General features: G+C 37.5%; 3 protein-coding genes across 3 annotated transcripts; 1 reads left to right on the top strand and 2 right to left on the bottom strand.

Moving 5' to 3' along the window:
* Positions 1-5,360: 5,360 nt before the first annotated feature.
* LOC126789862 (putative disease resistance protein At1g50180) lies at positions 5,361-6,413 on the bottom strand. Its single transcript, XM_050515928.1, has one exon. The coding sequence runs from the start codon at positions 6,243-6,245 to the stop codon at positions 5,388-5,390; it is 858 nt and encodes a 285-aa protein (XP_050371885.1). The 5' UTR covers positions 6,246-6,413; the 3' UTR covers positions 5,361-5,387.
* A 5,359-nt stretch (positions 6,414-11,772) lies between these two features.
* Positions 11,773-12,774, bottom strand: LOC126791617 (uncharacterized). Its single transcript, XM_050518094.1, has one exon. It carries the CDS (start codon positions 12,720-12,722, stop codon positions 11,841-11,843), a length of 882 nt encoding a protein of 293 aa, XP_050374051.1. The 5' UTR covers positions 12,723-12,774; the 3' UTR covers positions 11,773-11,840.
* Positions 12,775-17,599: 4,825 nt separating this feature from the next.
* Positions 17,600-19,613, top strand: LOC126791157 (uncharacterized). The gene is made up of 3 exons (XM_050517566.1): positions 17,600-17,764; positions 18,413-18,620; positions 19,145-19,613. The coding sequence occupies exons 1-3, from the start codon at positions 17,691-17,693 to the stop codon at positions 19,184-19,186; spliced, it is 324 nt and encodes a 107-aa protein (XP_050373523.1). The 5' UTR covers positions 17,600-17,690; the 3' UTR covers positions 19,187-19,613.
* The last annotated feature ends 653 nt before the right edge of the window (positions 19,614-20,266 follow it).

Raw genomic sequence — 20,266 nt, 5'->3', positions numbered from 1 at the left:
CCCTTACCAAGATGCAAATGTGGAAAGCTGTTTACATATTTGAAATCACCTAATTTTTATCACTGATGTGCGTGGTCTCTACGAGAAAACTCATTTAGCAAAGCCCCGGTCAATGAGATTTAATTATGTCAAAACGTCTCTTTTTTGGTTTACCGTAGGTACGGACGGTCAAACCATGTTCAAAACTGATGAAATTTTTCCAGGGTCCCTATATATATATATATATCGATTACATTTACTGGTGTCGATCGACAATATTTCAAAACTCAAATTTATTTGTGACTTTTTTTAGAATGTTTTCTAATAATTTATTTATTGTTTCAAACCCTTAAATTAGAGTATTATGTTTTTATAATACAAGCCCGCAAGGCCCGGCCTGTAAAAACCCGCAAGGTCCGTCTCGGCCCGGCCCGCAAGCCAGCAATGCCCGCTTTAGGTGGGCGGGCTTGGATCTTCATATTGTGAAAATACTTGGCCCGTCACTTGTTTAAATTTACTAAGGCCTGACCCATTGACGAGCCCTAAAGTGACAAACTTGATGCTAATCATTTACTGTGACCTCTGATAGTTTCGTATGCTTAATTAATTCTTTAGCAATGCCATTGCGAATCTTTCTTTTTCTAAAGTCTCCCTAATCAAAGTCATTTTTTTATAATCTATTTGCAAATCTTATATGAAGTAGATCCTTACGAAAGAAAAAAAAATTCAAATTCACAATTAAGATTGAATAATGGGGATATTACCAAAAAGTGAGAAGGAGGTGTAAGAATGGAAATGAGTCAAATAGAGAGATTATTGTAACTTTTTAGAGAAAACTGACCATTAATATTATTATTAATTTCTCATTACCGGTTTCTAAACAAACTCTAGCTAAACTCTAAACTTTAAACTTTAAACTTTAAACCCTAAACCGTAAACTCTAAAATTTTAAACTCTAAACTCTAACACGATATATGCATATAACGGTAACGAGAGGATCGAGTGCACCAAATGTACATTACAATGATATTAATGTGCACTATATATATATATATATCATACGTGCATGAGAGAACAATTACAAATGTACATCATGTAAACATATACACAGTAACGAGACGATCGCAAGACGATCGAGTGCACAATATCAATATTAGTATACAATGACATTAATGTACCTGATAATCTTTGGCCAATGTTAATATAAGTTCGAAGAATTTTAATTTCCTAAATCGACGTGAATAATTAGGATAGTATTTAATAAAAAAGTCTAAGAATTTAATAGGTTATTAAAATGGATGCATTTAGTTGATCATTACAAGGAAAAATAAATTAATGACTAAAATATGAAAAAGAAAAGTTAGAAGAAAATCAAAACAATATAAATTTCCTAAAACAATGTGGTTAATTAGGAAGAAAATTAATAGATTATTAAAATAGAAACAATTAATTGATCATTAAAATGAAAATATTCGTAAGTGATTAGGTAATTAAGTCACCTCTCTTCTAATATTTATGATCGTTAGATATGGTAATCTAATGGCTAAAATATTCAAAAAAACCATAGTACCATATACCCACTAGTACTCTTGAAAAAAAAATCAATATACTGATTAATTTGAAGAAGTTAATTTGATTTTGTACTTGAGGATTGAGATGATGCGTCAGTAGTCAAAGTAGCAGCAGGGAATATGAAGTATACTGTATACTGTATACATATGCAAGCAAATTTAACCGATAACCAGCAATTGCAGATTTATGGTTTTCGTTTTAATTATTTGGTTTCAGAAGTTACCAAAATGTCAATTAAGGCAAATGCTCCTCTGTATTTTTCTTCACCGCCTTTGCCTCTTTTAATGTATACATCAGCATATTCACGCACCATATCCCACTCATCAACTGTCTCCTTTCTTGCCAGAAGTCCTGCGAGCACAGTAATGGCTAATGGGAGACCTGAACAACGTTGAAGCATCTTCTTTCCCAGTTCTTTCATTCTGGAATCTGAACATACAAAAAAAATATAGAACAAATCGTCTTTAATCATAGCCACGATTTCAATTATAGTTTTAAGATGAAAGTTCAAATTAAGATTTTAAACAGTAAAAAGGAAAAACACCTAGAGGTGGCACTTCCGAACCAAAAAACCGAGCTGAAATTGAAAAAAAAAACTAAACAAAAAAAAAACTAAAAAAAACCAAACTAGTAACTAGTTCAGTTTTCAGTTCAAACCGAACTGATATAATAGAAACGTAGCCGTTTTGCAATATATATATATATATATATATATAGTCCCTATCCAGAGTGAAGGTTCACTCTGAAATTACAGAGTGAAGTTCTAATTTTAGCATACTTTTCGGTCAAATGTTTTCACCATAAGTAATTCAATATTTAGGTATGTTATTCAAAATCATCTCTACAAAATTTCATCCAATTTAACAATGGTTTAAGCTTTCAAATTGAGATTTACACGAACGGTTCACGTTGAACAGCTTTAATTCGTTAATTGATTTCATCTAATTTCAATAACTTAGCAATGTCCGAATTGGATAAAATTTTGTAAAGATGATCTTGAATAACATACCTAAATATTGAATTACTTATGGTGAAAAAATTTGATCGAAAAGTGTGTCAAAATTAGAACTTCACTCTGTAATTTCAGAGTGAACCTTCACTCTGGATAGAGACTGTATATATATATATATATATATCCATTCACATAAAAAAAAACCCTCGTATTCTCTCATACTTCGTTAACGAACTAGCTCTAAATTTCTAAATTCCCCAAATCCGTAATTCCCTAATTTGCCGCTTGACAAAGGGCGGATCCAGCCTAGGCTCCCCTGGGCTGAAGTTGAATCCCAACAAAAAAAAAACTTTATAAAATAAAAATAACACATAGAGATAACACGAAACCCTTCTCACTTTATGTTTTGCTTCGCCTCCACGTCCTTCTTCTCATCTTCTTGAGTTCAAGGAGTCAAGCTCATCGCCACTCCCCCGTTGAGGACTTATTTGCATAAGAAGATGTTTATGTACATTATTTTAAACTTTTAATTAATCACTAACTGCAATTTGAAAGTTTAAATGTCCGGAATATGAAGTTTTGTATTGAAGTTAGTTTTTGGTGGAATTTGAATTGAATGGTTTAATGTTCAATATTGAGGTAGTAGGTTTGTAACAAAAAAATTTCATATTTTAGTTTCTAATTCAGTTTTGTTTTGTTAGTTTGACGATGATTACATGTTTAGTGATTATGATGTATTTTTTAAAATGTTTAATGATCATCATTTGAGTAAATTATTATTTTTTAAATAAATTTATGGATGTTGTCAATTTTAATAATTTTTTTTTAAATAATCTAGATGACATTTCAATCCTGAATCTTAAACCCTAAATCCACCACTGCACTTGACACACACTCTCTCTTCATCAAGTCCACAACGCCGCCGTGGCCCTTTGCCGGCCTGCCCGTGGTGCTCTCTCAGTCTCTCCCGCTCTCTCTTGCTCAACCTCGAATGTTGGCTTGCTGTTGCAGTCGTCATTGATCTGAGTGGAGGTCCAAGAACGTCAATTGTGGAGAAGATTAATTTGTACTGGTTCGAGGAAGCTACTACTTCAAGGAGCAGCGTGAGTTCTGGGTTTTAATTTTTAGTCCTGGGTTTCAAGTTTTGTTCAGGGTTTAAGTTTCTTGGTAATAATTCATGTTAAGCAATGAAATTGATTATAGAATTTGTGATGTGCCATGGTTCTTAATTATAGGATTCCTCTCATGGTGATGAGGAGTTCTGGGTTTGCATTTTAACAAATGAATATAAGAAATTTTGGTCGTAGGTGAGGCTGGATCAGTGATAGAGAATAGCCCGTATTACTTACGAGCTATATAGTTCTTCTGCAATCGTACCTTATTTGGTTTAGTAATCAATATGTAGGCTTTGTGTCTTAGAATCTTAGTTTCGTTAGTTTATGTAGAATTACAAGCATACATGCAGATCCTTCTTTATTTTCTTAATTATGATCTAAAGCACTCGTAGTTCTTTGAATCTATTAAATTACGGAAAATACTTGTGTCCATACAAGTTTGGATGCACACGTCCATGTCCTCTCTTATTTTAATACTTTTTAGTAGTGTGATTTCATGATGTTAACCTTCTAAAAATTTAATCGATCAATAAAAATCATCTCTGTAAAATATGAATTGATACAAAAATCGTTTGCTAAGTCAATTACATCAAACAAATGAATGGTACTTATGAAAGTTAGTAGTCTCATAATTAACCGTATGTGTTTGCTTGATACAATCGGCTAAACAAACGATATTTTTTTACATTGATTTTTTACAAAAGTGATATTTATTAATTAATAAACTTTTAAACAGTTAAAATTTTGTATTCACACTACTAAATATATATAAATAAAAAGAGTTTGGATACACACGTCCATATCAATATGAATACAAGTATTTTTCTTAAACTACGACTGCATGAATGGCTATCTCCTTGTTTTTCTCTTTCTCCTTGCGGGAGTTTGTCAGCCAGGAAGAACATTCAATTGTTTTTGATATGATTGCATATCTTGGTTTTACTTTTTGTATTTATCTACATCAGAACAAGTTCGGAGTTGCTGGCTTTTATATGTGCTTTAAGGCCTTATAAATTGTATTTGCATTATAAATATGTCTGTTACAATAATTACTTTTTTTTTACAGAAATAATAAAAAACCGAAAAAAAAGAGAGAGAACAACCGAACTGAACCGAAGTTTAAGTTTAGTTCAGTTTCCAATTTTGATCTAAAACCGAACCGAATTGCACCCCTAATGATACCACAGAGTTCAATTACGCTAAAAAAGAACATTAACATTATAACATACGGTATGAACATTGCTTTTCCTGTGTTACAATATAACTTACAAGTCTTGTGATGTATGGTTATTAGGGCTACTTTGGCGCATTTGAGATTTGTTTTGGTGATGAACTTGAACTGGGAGTTCATTGCTTTTATTTAATTTTTCAAATTTTAGTTAGGTTCTTAGACAAATTTGAACGTCATATAAACGTAAATTTAGTTTAATTACATGCTGAAGCCGTTGTATATATGTTAACAATCTTCCACATTCCAGGTACCCTCTGCTTGTATATACTTGGGCATCGAGGCATTGGTACTAAATAGAGTGGTGGACTTGTTTTCTCGAGGCTCTCACGCAACAAGTTCTTTTATATTACTACGGGCTCCTATTGAATGATATCTTCTTGTTTCTCCTAGACTCTCCTAAGCATGCTTGAGGCTGGAAACTAATAGAGCTAATCTATTGGCTAGGCATGACTACTTAATTAGTGAATAAGAAAGCAAATTTAGAATGGATGGAATGACAACATACCTCTTTCCTCTCTACCGGAAATTGCTATCTTCTTCAAGAGTTGCCAACTTCATCGTCATTAAGTGATCGAGGTTGGAAGAGGAAACCATTTCTGTCTGAATGCAAAGATACTTCTTCATTGCGCGTGGTGAGTAATATTCTGCTCTTAGTTTCCGCACACAGTGGAAATGCTGCTTTCAGAGACTCCCAGGTTTCGATACTCCATATGTCATCAAGTACTACTAAACATCCACTCTCTTGTTGAACAAGATGAAGCTTCTTGGCTATTTCTCCATCCCTCGTTTGAGCAATCTCTGTTCTTTGCACAGCAGATACTTTTACTAGGATTTCTTCCCAAACATCTCGTACTTGACATCGTTGAGATATACAAACCCAAGCAAAACAATCGAAGTGTTGTCTGACTTCCTTATCATGATAAACCCGTTTTGCAAGAGTTGTTTTCCCCAAACCTCCCATCCCCCAAATAGAAACAACTCGATGGCCGTCTCCACTTCTCACCAAATGCATCGCCAATTCCTTCACACTATCCTCCAACCCAACAACATCGCGTTCAACTATATGAGAGTATGTCCGCCTTAGTCGTTGCTGCATCTCATGCTCAAAAGAGACACCTCCCGCTCCGCTCTCCCTTGCCGGTCTGATGTTGTAAGTTTCCAAACTAGACCTCAAAGTAGAAATATCGGTGGCAATGTTCTGAATTTCTGACCCAATTTTGTGAAGATCAACTCCTTCCTTGAACATGCAACCAAACCTTTTCAGTATACTCTTGAAACCTCCTCTCTTGGACACCACTCCTAACACAGATTTCAACCACATCTTCCAAATCATAAGCAGTATCTCTGATTTTCGCAACCCAGATTCGAACAGTTTCATCATCTCCTTGTCTTGCATCAGTATCTTTGAGGAAGCCCCTCATCAACTGTAGCTCAGTTTGTGCAAGCTCAACTTGATGACTGACTCCATACAAGAACTTCCCTTCTTGGATGATGAAGTCTCCAAGCCTTTTTCTGCCACAAAGGAAACTACCGCCTCAGCCATATTCTCTTCGCCGACGCAATAGAGTTCTTTGGTAGTTCAGATTGGTGATCGAGATGCTACCGGTGGAGCAGCCTGTTCCGTCTATGTAGTGCATGCACGAAAGTCCAAGTCAACTGTAACGACCCCAAAATTTCAAACTTAAAAACTCAAAATTTCAAGTCGTTAAACACTAAACAATTTCAATGAAATCGAAATCATTTAAATGCCACAGCGGATCATCTCTGAGTTCAAAATACAACTCAGTTAAATCGATTATTACAAATCAAATTATAATTCAACATTATAATAAATGGAAATGAATAATCCTCACAACAACCTCACAAGATAGTCACACAAAATTCCCATACAAGCTGGAGGTAAATAACTTCAAGTCCTCTGAGCGGTCCGTCAATTCCCGCTAATCCACACCTGCGGAGTTATCTACTACACCATCGAATTGGTGCACCGGGATTGTAAACACAAACCCGGTAAGCTTTACAGCTCGTATGAGTAAAATGAAAATATAACTCGCATATTAATATATATACGAAAATCTACAAATCAAACAAATATAAATGCACTCATGAGTCAATGGACGGCCCATCTGGTTGTCCCAAAGAAATATGAAATAAAACGCTCATGAGAAATTAAGTAATCCTTCTGGTTACCCAAATGCATTTATATTACGGGTACCAAGAACGCTGGTACACATCTGTTACCCCTCTCGTAATACACCGCCGACGGTGGATAGCCACCCGCTACCCAACATCCAAAACAATCTGAGTACCCATGAGCAGATAACCACCCGTTACCTCACATGCAGTACTAAGGCAGACAGACTAGAGCTCTAACTGTATCGTAACTTTCGCCCGGCCAAAGGCTAGGTTCCGACTTGCCAAACACGTACAATAATCTCACATCATATTGTTTCAATCACGTCCGAAGACAAATCAACATTTTAACAATCTCAATGTTAAAAATCACATACAATAATCTCACATCATATTGTACCAAAAATCATGTCCGAAGACAAATCAACATTTTAACAATCTCAATGTTAAAATCACGTACAATAATCTCACATCATATTGTATCAAAAATCATGTCCGAAGACAAATCAACATTTTAACAAACTCAATGTTAAAATCACGTACAATAATCTCACATCATATTGTACAAATCAAAATCACATGCTCGATATTTAAATCTCGTCATCGAAATGACATAAATCATGATAAAATCATAACAGTATATTATATAGCAAACTATATATATATGTACATATTTACCATTTATACAATATATATATAATCCATTATATCGTATACATGTCATATTTCATAAACACGTCCGAAGACAAAACATTTTAACAAACTCATGTTAAAACCACGTACAATAATCACACCTCATATTGTACAAAAATCACATCACATGCTCAACATTTAATTCTGGTCATTCGAAATAACTAATTCCAATGAATTCATAACAGTATATAATATAGCAAACTATATATATATGTACTTATTACCATTTATACGATATATACGTAATCCACTATATTGTATACGTGTCGTAATTCAATATTAAAAACTCTTGCAAAAATCTTGGAATCACCGCAAGGGTAGATTCGTAAATAAGTGAGATTTTACTCACCTTCTTTCCTGCGTGCAACTTCCATGACCCTGAAAGTAATTTCCTCACTCGTTTCGTCAGTCACATAATAGCACGATAAATGCTTAGAAAATGATACTTAAAATATCAGGTGACGAGTTCAGCACAGCTAAATGTTATTCATAAAACATTGTTCACGGAACACTGTTCATGTTTACTAATCACTGTTTTTACTAAACTACTGGTCACAGTTACTGTTTACCAAAACACTGTTCAAAGTTACTGTTTTACCATGACACTGTTCACATTTACTGTTACAGATCACTATTCACAGTTACTGTTACATATCACTATTCATGCGGAGTTACTATTCACAATTACTATTTATTCGGCGTTACTGTTCACCGACCGCCACCAATCATCACCAAATTTCACCACCACAACCTAAACAACATTTCCAACAACTTTCTAGTTGACACCAAGGTCTAAATCCGAGTCTAAACAGTCCAAACAACGAAGAACATGAAATCGGCACTATTCACAAACCCTAGAAATTGAAATTTTGATTCGGGTACTTACACTTCGATTTGGCTCGATTCCTTTTGTGGGAATGTTGCTGGGACTGAGACAAGTAAAACCCCACAAGAATCTCGAGCCATGGTGGCCGGAGGAGGCGGCGCCGCCACAGCAGTAACTTCCGGCGGTTGCTACACCGCGTGTGGTTGTCGTCGGAGTGCAAGGCGTAGCCCAAAATATGGAGCTCGTCGAGCCCGTCAGTTTGATAGGTGGCACGACACGAGACGACGTCGGATGGTGGAGAAATCGGCCGGAGAAGGTTCTTGGGTCGGGTGAACAGTACCCGAGCTGATTTTTTAGAAAAATATGATTTTCTGATTTATAATCTCCTCTCCTTCCTTTTATACTATTTCCAAAATCGGAAACGAACTTCCGACGTTAATAACTTTCGCGTCCGACGTCCGATTCGAACGCATGACATGTCCACGAATTCGTATCGATGAGCTCTACGACTTTCGTGAAGGAAGTTTTCACAACCGAGCGACGGAATAAAAGTCGATCTATACGTTGCGGTAACGTTACGTTTTCTAATTAAACAATCCGAGAACGTTTCCGTTTTCGTTTCGAAATGTCGCAAACCTCCAATTGTCGTCTTGAATTAATTTCACAAGTTTAACACTTTGAAAATACTCGACATTTAGTTTCTAAAAATTCGGGTTATTACATCAACCAACCCAACAAAGTAAACTGGTCTTTCTGTATCCACCTTCCTCTGTTGTTCGTTGATAAGAACAGCAGACCATAAACAATTCCCACTTGTTCCAGATGAGATATCATAAGTTATAACTAGCAACTAACTTTCTTGATAGATTTAATTGTAAAGAACTGCAAAATTGGATAGCTACTACTTACCTGACCTTTGCAATTTACTTCATTATTTAGTGTCTGTCTATCTTGCTATAATTAAAAGACTCGAGGCACCTCGGTGGGAACAAAAGAACAACTTAGAGGCATACAACCAGGGTTTTTTTATTTTGGAACTTTAGATAGATGAGTTGATGATGATACTCTCTTAACTTTCAGCTCCAAGCACACTGTCCAGATGCGAGCAAGCTATTCAGCCTAGTCATTATAAGATATATATGCAAGCACAGAAAATCAGTTCAATCGGAGTACAGCAAAAAGGTTAAATAACAAACAGTATAATCATCCAGGGTTCCAGACCATACAATTTTCGTGCAGCAGAGGCAGGTTTCATAACATTTAAAGTAATTACCGTCTATCGTTTAGAGTGACTAACAATCCTCACACCTCCATTTAAAGTAATTACTGTCTATAGTAACTACCAATGCTTAGCTGTGCAGGGGTGAAATGAAACCAATACCACATAACATTAGCTTCTCATCCCATACACCGTAGATCTTGGTACTTGGAGCAATACCCGCTTCAAATGCACCACTTATGTCTAAATTTCTCATCAACCCCCAGAGCCCCCAGAGGATACTAATTTGAACTTACCCCTTTAGGGCTTCTTTATTAAATCATCTATTCTTCATAAGGAAATCAAATTTCAGTCTTCAAAGGAAAGGTTAATATTCTTTAGCAAACAACAATCTGCCCCCCAAAACCAACTTGTATGAAAGAATGGACTCAATGGAGTACACCATACCAATCACACTTCAATACTTAAGGAAACAGTATCAGTTAGACAAATTCTTTACAGGTAATCTAGTGACGGAGCATAACAAGAACCAAGTAACATCATATGAATTTCATTAAAACAGCCATATCATTTTAGCAAGTGTTTGACAACAGGAACTTAACTGGTAGACTACAATACACACTTGGTGCTACACAGAAACTAAAACAACAATGCAGTACCTATAAATAGTATAGCTGTACCACTCGGAAGTACTTACAAATAGAAAAATAGTGTGTAGTGTGGTAGTATCTTTTTCTTCTTTACAATAAGAAATGCAAAATAAAGGGATCGTATATGGAGAGATTATACGGACATATTTAGTAACTCACTAATCAGTCTACAGAAACATGGTCAGTTACCATTACAGAACTAAAAATAGAAAGGTGAGCTCAGATGAAGCTAATTACATTCTCATAAATGAGAGAAAACAGTAACAAAAAAAAGACGAACAACTGAACAAGTGATGTGACAGATATATGCAAATTACGGTTGTGTTATTGTTAATATGGGAGAGAAATAGGCGGAAAACTCTGTCAGTGAAAAGCACTTGACCATTTCTACTAGGGCCACGACATTTTTTAAGGTTGCATTATTGTGAAGCTTCTGAATGGCACTGTACATTTAGCGCCACCACCCAACAATGATTATTCCCAGATTTTTAATTCCTCCAATGTCAAATTGACCTAATGTATCTCAAACACTGGTTTGTATTGATTCACTCAACCATTTTAATAGTCTTAGCCATAAACTTACTCTGCTTAAATTCAATTCAGCCATATTATCTACCTCAATGATGTCGTTTTCTCTTTTCACTGTGGTGAATTTAGTTCCTTGATTGAGTTCTTGCCAAACTAAACTTATACCACAGTATCTGCTCTAGTTATTCTAATCCTATCTGCCATTGCATCTCTCTCGATACATGAGTGCTAAGTTACTAACCCCTTCAACTGCTAAGAAACAAGCAATCCACATAGATGGACTCTTCATGTAGATCAAATGAAGATATGTTATTGACACTCCAACATTACCCTACATTCTTGACGAAACCACATTCCAAACTATTTCCAATTAGATACACCATTATCACCCGCCTACAATTTAAGCCGAAACTATCAGATACACTAGTTTGAGTAATTTAGAACATGTATTGTAGAGACATAACCCCAAAACTATACCAGTTAAAAAAAAATTTCACCATGTATTGTAGAGACAGAACCTCAATATTATCTCAGTTGAAAAATCCATCCTATGAGCAATGTATGCCCCCTACCAGCATACATTGTTAAGAATGAAACATGCCAACATAACTACCAGCATGCCCACAGCACCAATACCATCACATATTGCAGTAGAATGATATGTACATTGTTAAGAATTTTACTTGGGTCACTAGTTTAAAGATAGGAAAGAGCAATCAACTTGCGAGGGCGAGTGATGCTACAGAGAACTGCAATGCAAACTAAGGTTAACATTGTTATTATAATCGAAAATAGGGCAAAAGACCCTCTCAGACAAGCATCTCCTCCGCAATTTCTTCCATGGCCGAGGGTTTATGATAAGGTTACACTACTTCTCTAAACAACAACAAAAAAAAAACACAGCAAAAAAAGAACAAAAAATGAGAGCAGGAAAGCTAACACTCACGAGAACCCTTTCCGAAGCTTCTGGATAGCACTGTACATTTTCCGCCGTGACCCGACGGCGTTGATCCCCATATCCTTAAGATCCTCCAACGTCAGCATCGGCAACACTTCGTCATCCACCTCATGTATCTCAAACACCGGTGTATACCGACTCAACCCCAATTCAATCAGCCACGTCCTCACTCCGCTCCAATTCGACTCCGGCATCTCTACGGCGTCGTTTTCCCTACTCTCCGATCCCCTCCCCCAATTTCCCCCAACTCTCCAGTTATTATGCCCCTCGTTCTCCTCCGCCGACTGCACCGGACTCTCGTCCCTCACCGGACTTTCCCTATCGGGATCTGCGCTCATCCACCCCTCCCCGTCGTCACGGCTATCCCCTCCCTCGTCGATCTTCGAATTCGCTATCCAATTCGACCGGACTCTCTTCGTCGTCGCCGCTCGCTTCGATTTGATCTTCCGGCTGCCGAACTCGAATCCGCCGTCACCATTCTGGTTCCGGTCGTCTATCTCCGTCGAGTCGTGGCCGTTGACGAGGTGCGTTATCGACCTGGCCTTGACGGATTTGGTGGAGTCCTTCGGGAGCTTCCAGGGGTACCTAGCCCGCCGCATGTGTGAGTCGATTGAGACGGTGGCGGCGGGCTGATCGCCGATCTCACCTAACCGGACGCTCGGCCGGCGCTGCCGTTTCTGGCCCAATTGCTGCGGGCCTGGATTTTCAGCGGTGTGTAGAGCCGTTGTTGGTGGTAGTGGTGGTGCTGTTGTGGTTGGAATTGAGGCCGTCGGCGGGGTTGTTATATGAAGTGAAGGTGTCGACGTGGAGGTGGTGGTTGGGCCGGCGGGAATAGTGGCTTCCAGTGGCTGTAGCTCAGCTGCCATGAGAGTGAAGAAGAGGACAAAAGGTCACAGAGGAGTGCGCGTAGGATAAGGGATTGGGCAATTCTGGCAGATAAGCATCAGTGTAGCGATGTGGGCCGTCGGATGAGTAATGACTCTTCGTCTTTTCATTTTTTGGATATTCGACGACTGACGGAAATTAATAGCTTCGACATCAATAAAAAAAATCAAATCGGATTTATTAAATTAGCGAGATAATTCTAGTCCATAGTAACATAGGTTTTGGAACAACAACAACAACTCCGGCCGGGACCGAGATCTTCTCATCATGCAAATTTTGCTAATATTGCATAATAAACGAATCTTGAACATTCATTGTCAATCAATAGTCAAGATGAGCCTAATTGTTAAAAACTTCTCATACCCTTCTCTCACTCAATTCTCTTTCTCTATCTCTCTCCCCCTCTCATCCCCAAATGACCAAACTCTTCGACTTTTTGTTTCTTTTCAATTAAAATGGCCGCTCTATCTCCTCCTCTATGTCTTCCATCCCAGAAGGTCTGCCGCCGCCTATAAGTCCCCTTCGCCGCTGCCGAACTTGGTGCTCGTTTCCGTGCTCCTTTATGTGGTGGTGGAGCGTGTTATCGTCGGCAGAGGAGAAGAAATCGAAGACACTGAGCTGAGGCAGCCATGGGTTTTCGGGTGAACTTCGCAGCCCCTTTTCTGGCGACTGTTCGAGCTACATGAGCGTACGTTGTAGCTGAGTTACAAGTGAATTAGAGGCTGAGTTCCAGAGCGGGATGATTAAGAGGAAAAGTTGGAAGACAACTTTGTTGTTAGGAGTTCGTTGATGAGCTTAATGCAAGTTGGGATTTTTTGTAAAGGTAAACTCAAGGTTGGAGTTGATTACATTACAGTAATCAGTTGTTTAATAAATTTGGAATTAGAATTTGTTCAATTAAATATCATGGGATTTCCTAGAATATCTAATTGTGAGGAAGACTAAAGAATATAGTAGTGCCAGACAATGCCATTTTGATTTTTGCTAATGTAGGAAAAATATTGCAGATTGTATAGCCATGCTCTAACGATTCCTCTAATATTGATGTTAACATTGTTAATACAATGAGTTCTTTTTGCTGGACATCTATCTTGGTTGTTATGAAGGCAATAGTTATATATTTATGTCATAGTTCAAGAAGGTCTGATGAGTTCTGTAACTTGATGAGTTCATTGACTTAATGAGTTCAATTCAACTATGTTACTTCAACTGATCTTGTAGTCAGTATTTGGATGGATTCTGCTTAAATATTATGTAGCAAGTCCTACGTTGGCAACTTGCTCTCCATAGCTTTGTACTCTATTCAAATTGATTTATCAAAATATGTAACTTTCAAGTTCATGCTTACAAATGTGCTTTACCAAAATTATCAACTCATTTCCCTCTCTGATGAAGATTGAATTTCGTCATAGCAAATGGAAATGAGATCAGTATAACAGGCGACCTTGAGAAGTCAATAACTAGTTTCCAAATTGAAGAGTAATCATTTTATGAAGGAACTACAGTAGGATTGTAGGAACAATGATTATGTAACCTATGATAATGTTTACTATAGGCACCCAACATCTACATCAATTTATTCTTAGCAGTACAGTACATCCCTACAAGGTTCTATGATCATGTTTCTGATCATAACCTCATACAACATTAATAACACTTCAAACCAACATATACATGTACAAATTCAATACCTCACTTTCAATTAAACTAACCTTGAAAGCACTACACATTTAACCAGAATTGCAATAACCAAAGTCAATATCAAAGAACACAACCTCCTTAACCAAAATGTTATATTTTAACCAAATTGGATAGAATATAACCTTCACACCTACAACCTTTTCTTATGTAATTGTTTACCAACTTCAACTTAATGAGGCATTACAATGGAACCAACTTGTAAATTCAATATCATGCATAGTTGGTAGCAACTCAGTAGAATCACCAAGCAATTTAATTCCAACAAACTTGAATAATACCAACTTTGGTTCCAATTCCGATCAACTAAATTTCCAAGTAAACAACGATCAAGGCAAAAGTCCAATATTCAATGCTAGCTATTACCTTTCTCAATAGCATAATATTTTCCAATGAAGTTACCTTTCTTGGCTTCCCTTAATCCTCCAACTTCATAATTTCAAAATAACAGGGAGTTTCTCTCTTGATCTAACTCCCTCTTATTATTCAGCTCATAATCGACTTAGAACTCGGCTTCCTTTTGATTCACCAACCTTCAGGGAGTAGAATATGCAGGTTGGCTTTAATTTCCAAATAAAACTGAAAACTAAAGCCACAAACTTCAATTCTAATTCCAAATTTATTAAACAACCGACTACTGTAATGTAATCAATTCCTACCTTGATTTTACCTTTAAAAAATTTCCAATTGGCAGGAAGCTCATCAACAAACTCCTAACAACAAAGTCGTCTTCCAACTTTTCCTCTTAATCATCCCGCTCTGGAACTCAGCCTCTAATTCACTTATAACTCAGCTACAACGTACGCTCATGTAGCTCTAACAGTCGCCAGAAAAGGGGCTGCGAAGTTCACCCGAAAACCCATGGCTGTCTCAGCTCTGCATCTTCAATTTCTTCTCCTCTGCCGACGATAACACACTCCACCACCACATAAAGGAGCACGAAATCGAGCACCAAGTTCGGTGGCGGCGAAGGGGGTAGGTGGCTGTGGCGATGGGGGCTTATAGGCGGCGGCGGGCCTTCTGGGATGGAAGAGAAAGAGGAGGAGATAGAGCAGCCATTTTAATTGAAAAGAAATTGAAGGTCGAAGAGTTTGGCCGTTTGGGGATAAGAGGGGGAGAGAGATAGAGAGAGGGAATTGGGTGAGAGAAGGGTATGAGAAGTTTTTAACAATCACGCTCATCTTGGCTGTTGGTTGAAAATGGATGGTCAAGATTCGTTTATTAGACAATATTAGCAAAATTTACATTAGGAGAGGATCTCGGTCCCTCCGGCTGTATATACATTTTTGAAAACACGAGTGGAGCTTAACTTTAGCATTGTTTGCATATATGAGTAATATGACAAGACATTTATGAATACATATTGATTATTGTTTGTTATTATATTATATTATTTCAGAAGAATAATTACAAGCCATTACTTAGGGGTTGAGGATTTGACTGAGATGTTTAACCGAGATCTTATGTAAGAGATCAATTATAAATTTTGTCATTCACATTAATAGATAGCTAGACCACCTCTTTTACCTAAAAATTCTTGCATGCACCGTGTGAACATTCACATTCCATAAAAAAACAATAATGTGACATAACATAAGCCACAATTTGAGTTAAATATATAAAACATTGACCGGCTCCATTGTACAAATGTGTAACACTCGCCGTTATCAGATATGAAGTGAACCTCCACTGGGTGGAGAGAAGAACCTCCGTCTTTCACCCTCAATATTAAGTGGCATGCTTTTCTTTGTTCTCGTTATGAGTTGTAGATAATAAGAGCTTCCAACTCTTCGATAGACGACGAGATCGAATGATGAGTACATACTCTTATATTTGTGAAGAATATATGTTTCTGAACTAGCAGTAGTGCAAGAAGGTACGTGCGTAGCTCAGATGTTCCCAACAATGTACGTACCTACTCCCATTGGAGAACAATGACGTTGTTTTGAATCAAAACCAGCCTGAGATCATCACTAACGAAGAACTGCGACTGGCACAATCGGCGCAGCGGACACAAAATCGCGGTGGAAAACAAGAAGAGAACAACCCTCATATCATAACATCTTCAATGAATGTTTTCCAACTCTTGATGATGATTTTGACTACTTGTATGCACTATTGGAATGGTGGATCCGCCTTTCAATAGAAATAGCCACATCTTCAGGGATCAGACATTACAGAGACCACACTTGCCTTCTCCTAGTATTCAAAGTCATCTGGCTGGTGACGAAGACTGTACGTGACTACATATATATGTGATAGTTCATTAGACGTGGAGCTTATAAGCTCTATTACTACCCTTATTTTACGCTTTTGTCGTTAAGCCCGTCTACCTCAGTTGGTAGAGCGCAAGGCTCTTAACCTTGTGGCCTCGAACCCACGGTGGGTGATATTTCTTTTTTCATGAGTGCTATCACTTGGCAATCTGGGATAGAAATTTCAGTCTTCTTCCATACTTGGCAATATGTACCTGCAATGTTTCCATTGGAAAATAAAAGGATGTTTGTGTTGTTTCTTTCTTTCCTCTAGGTCAGACAAGGATCATGACCAATACAATAATGAGTCATGATCCAAAAGAAAAATTACGTACACTTGCAATAATAAATACCTCGAAGTCACTCTTTCGTCACCTCTTTACCACAGATGGAAAAGATGTCGTTCGGTGTGCTGTAGGTGAGAAACAATGTAGGGGTAATATTGTCTTTTTGCAACATATCCGTCCCGTCTCCAGCATGTTTTTAAGGTTTTTTTACGCCTTTCCGATAAGTACTTGAGCGCATCATATCTTTGGGGAAAAAAATTCGCTCGGAACCACACCGGAGAAGGTCAGATTCGAGCCGCAAACGTTGAATACGTTCCAATATTTTGATTGAAAAGACAATTTTATCATTTTGTCAATAATGTAAAAAGAAGGCAACAATATAGGGGTAAAATAGTCTTTTACGAACCGACTCAGTCCGGTCTCCGGCATGTTTTCGAGGGTTTTCGAAGCTTATCCAACAAGTAATTGAATGCATCATACCTTGGGAACAATGGATACGTCGGAACTGCGACAGAGATGGTCGGATTCGAGCCGCAAACATTGAATACGATCTATTTTTTGATGAAAAGACCATTTTACCCCTATTCCAAGAATTCCTATAAACACAATTTTTCGTATTGCAAGTATAGCCTTGAAATCTCAGAAGAGTCTGGATTTGAGCTAAACGAATAATGGCGACTGCTGCTGCTTCTTCGTCGTCGTCCAAAGGATGGATGAGCAATATTCAAACGAAGGCTGCTCGCATCTTTTCGTCCTAATCGTTTTTCAGGTCCCACTTTTCAGGTACTGTGAAAATTCTGTAGAACTATCGAAATTTTGGATCTTATAATTGTAGCTCGCAACCTGTGAAATATATATGGATTGTGGTTATTGCTGGCTCTGTTTCGTGTTTCAGCATCTGGGTATTGGTTGTTTTGGGTTTGTGGTATCTGGGTTGGTTTGGATCATGTTGTTAGTGCTAGATTTTCCAAAAAGACTGAATCTTGATCCTCTGCTTTAGATTTAACTGGAGCTGTGATTTAGGTTCTGCAGAGTATGTTTGGTTTGACAGTTGGATCAGTAATTTGAGACTAGTAAATCAACTAAGCTCAAGGATGAGTTCTTTTTTAGTAGCAGTTGACTAGTTTTAAGTCGTTATGCGAAAATCGTACCAAACGAAGTAGAGTAATCAGAGTTGCTGAAAGCTCTGCTGTAGAGAACATATTATAGATTGCTCATTTACATAAATCTATTTGGGATCTGTCTAGGTCCTGCTTGCTATGTTTTATGTTGCTATTGTAAAGTCATGTATTTGTCATTGCACCATGTTGAACCTCCCTGCTGTACTGTGAATCTATCTCTTGCGTCCCCGTTTTGTTTGTTTAGCTTATCTTAAACAAATCACATAAGTGTTTAATGTTTATATTTTGTTACTTCTTTGGCTATTGTCAGAGTTCCATGCAGAGCTGGTATGTGCACCACACCATTGCATTTCACATCTTCTCAGCTGATTACGAGTGAGATCTTTCGTGTTCCGGTAGTGAAGGCTCTTCTGTACCCTGGGGCTCTGGCTAATGGCCTTGTAAAGAACATGACTATTCCAAGCTGGGATAACTTATTAGAAATCTATAACTTGACCAATGCAAAGGAAGCCAGTCCAGTTACTGATCTCCAGCACTTAGAGATTTGCGTTTTTCAACTGACTTTCCTTTTCTGTTATTTTAAAACATATAGATTCTATTTAAAGGAAGCCTATGATCTTTTTTCTTATAGAGTATCTTCCTGATTTGCTAGCTGGATTAAATTTTTGATCTTGCTAAACTCTTGTCTATAAATTGTCTACTTCTGAAACCTAACTTTCTTTTTTCCGATTGTATTGCACACTGTTAATGTTTGAATAGGATGCTGCGTAACGTAAACAAATAATATAAGATAGTAAGTATTCTCTTTTTATACTGACTGCAAAACGATTAAGGGAGGTGAGTACATTACAGCAGATATGTCGGATCCAGTTTCATCTCAAACTATGTGAAATTTTATCTCATGCTTCCTGTTATATTATCATGATGTGTACTATATATCCGTATCAGGGATTAGCAGTCTATTTAGGCTTTCTCATTGAAAAATATCTAGCAGACCAGTAATCTCATCCATGTTTTTCATTTATTCACTATGTTCTTACAGGGAGCTACTTCTCTGTGGCTGGAGCCCTTGTATGTGTTCTGAAATCAGGGAGGATGAGCATGTTTGGGACACTTTTGTTGATTTGGGGCCTCATCAAAGAAGGTATCCTTGGAAAGCCTGTGACAACTGTTCCTACTAAAGCCGTGTATGTCTACCCAACTATGTTGCTTGCGTTGATCGCCGCCTTCTCATCTATAAAGTATGATGCCAAGAAGCTTGCTAGACCTGCACCGGCTAGGCCTATTGCAAAGCCTGTTCAGAGGTCTTCAAATTCTAAGTTGAAATGAGTTGAACTGTATCCATCAAATTTTGTGTAATGCTTTTGACAGTTGGCGAGTTCAAAACTGCATAACCTGTTCAAGATTTGTTATGAAAAATATTGTTGTCATCTTTCTCTTCAAATCACCAATTGTTTCTGAAATTCATCTCTCATCAATACTAGAAAGTGGGATGAGGGTTGAGGAAGTGACATGAATACAACTGCACAATATTAGATACAAAACCAGTCTGTACTTCGTCATTTTGATATAACTACAGATCAGAGGTCTACATGGGTTTGTTATGCTTCATTCCATTCTGCAGAATCTGAAATCTTAAGAAACAACCTCAATTTTTCCACAACATATGCCGCAAAATAGGGCATTGAGGACAACTCTGAAAAGAATCGACAGAGTCGCAGAAGCTTCGACGAAAATGAAAACAAGGTATTTCACTTGTAAGTCAGAGAGAAAGCCTTGCATTATTGGTCCTTCTAGTTTCTGTGGGGGCCTGCGATTGATCATTCTAACTTCTAAAACTCGCCTTAGACGCGCATATACATATCACATATCTTAAACGGGTGCAAGCAGGGCCCTGAGTTAACTTGACTTTTGACTTCTTCTCGTTCACTGTGAGAAAATTTGAGGAAGGTGATAAGCTTAGAGAGGTTGTGAGTATTGATGATTATCAATTTAGATCAACCTGAGACGAAATAAGCATTCTTGATTGAGCTTCTGGGCCTCCAGCGAAGTTTAAAGGCTTCAATAGCAGGTATGATTCACTTCCTTTATATCTCTGTCCTATATTTGGTGTTAATGTATAGTTCTGGACTTCCGGTCTTTGTTTAACCTTCTCCATTGATAT

Source organism: Argentina anserina, chromosome 4 (assembly GCF_933775445.1).
Source record: "Argentina anserina chromosome 4, drPotAnse1.1, whole genome shotgun sequence".
Taxonomy (NCBI): Eukaryota; Viridiplantae; Streptophyta; class Magnoliopsida; order Rosales; family Rosaceae; genus Argentina; species Argentina anserina.
This window is presented reverse-complemented; position numbering and strand designations above follow the sequence as displayed.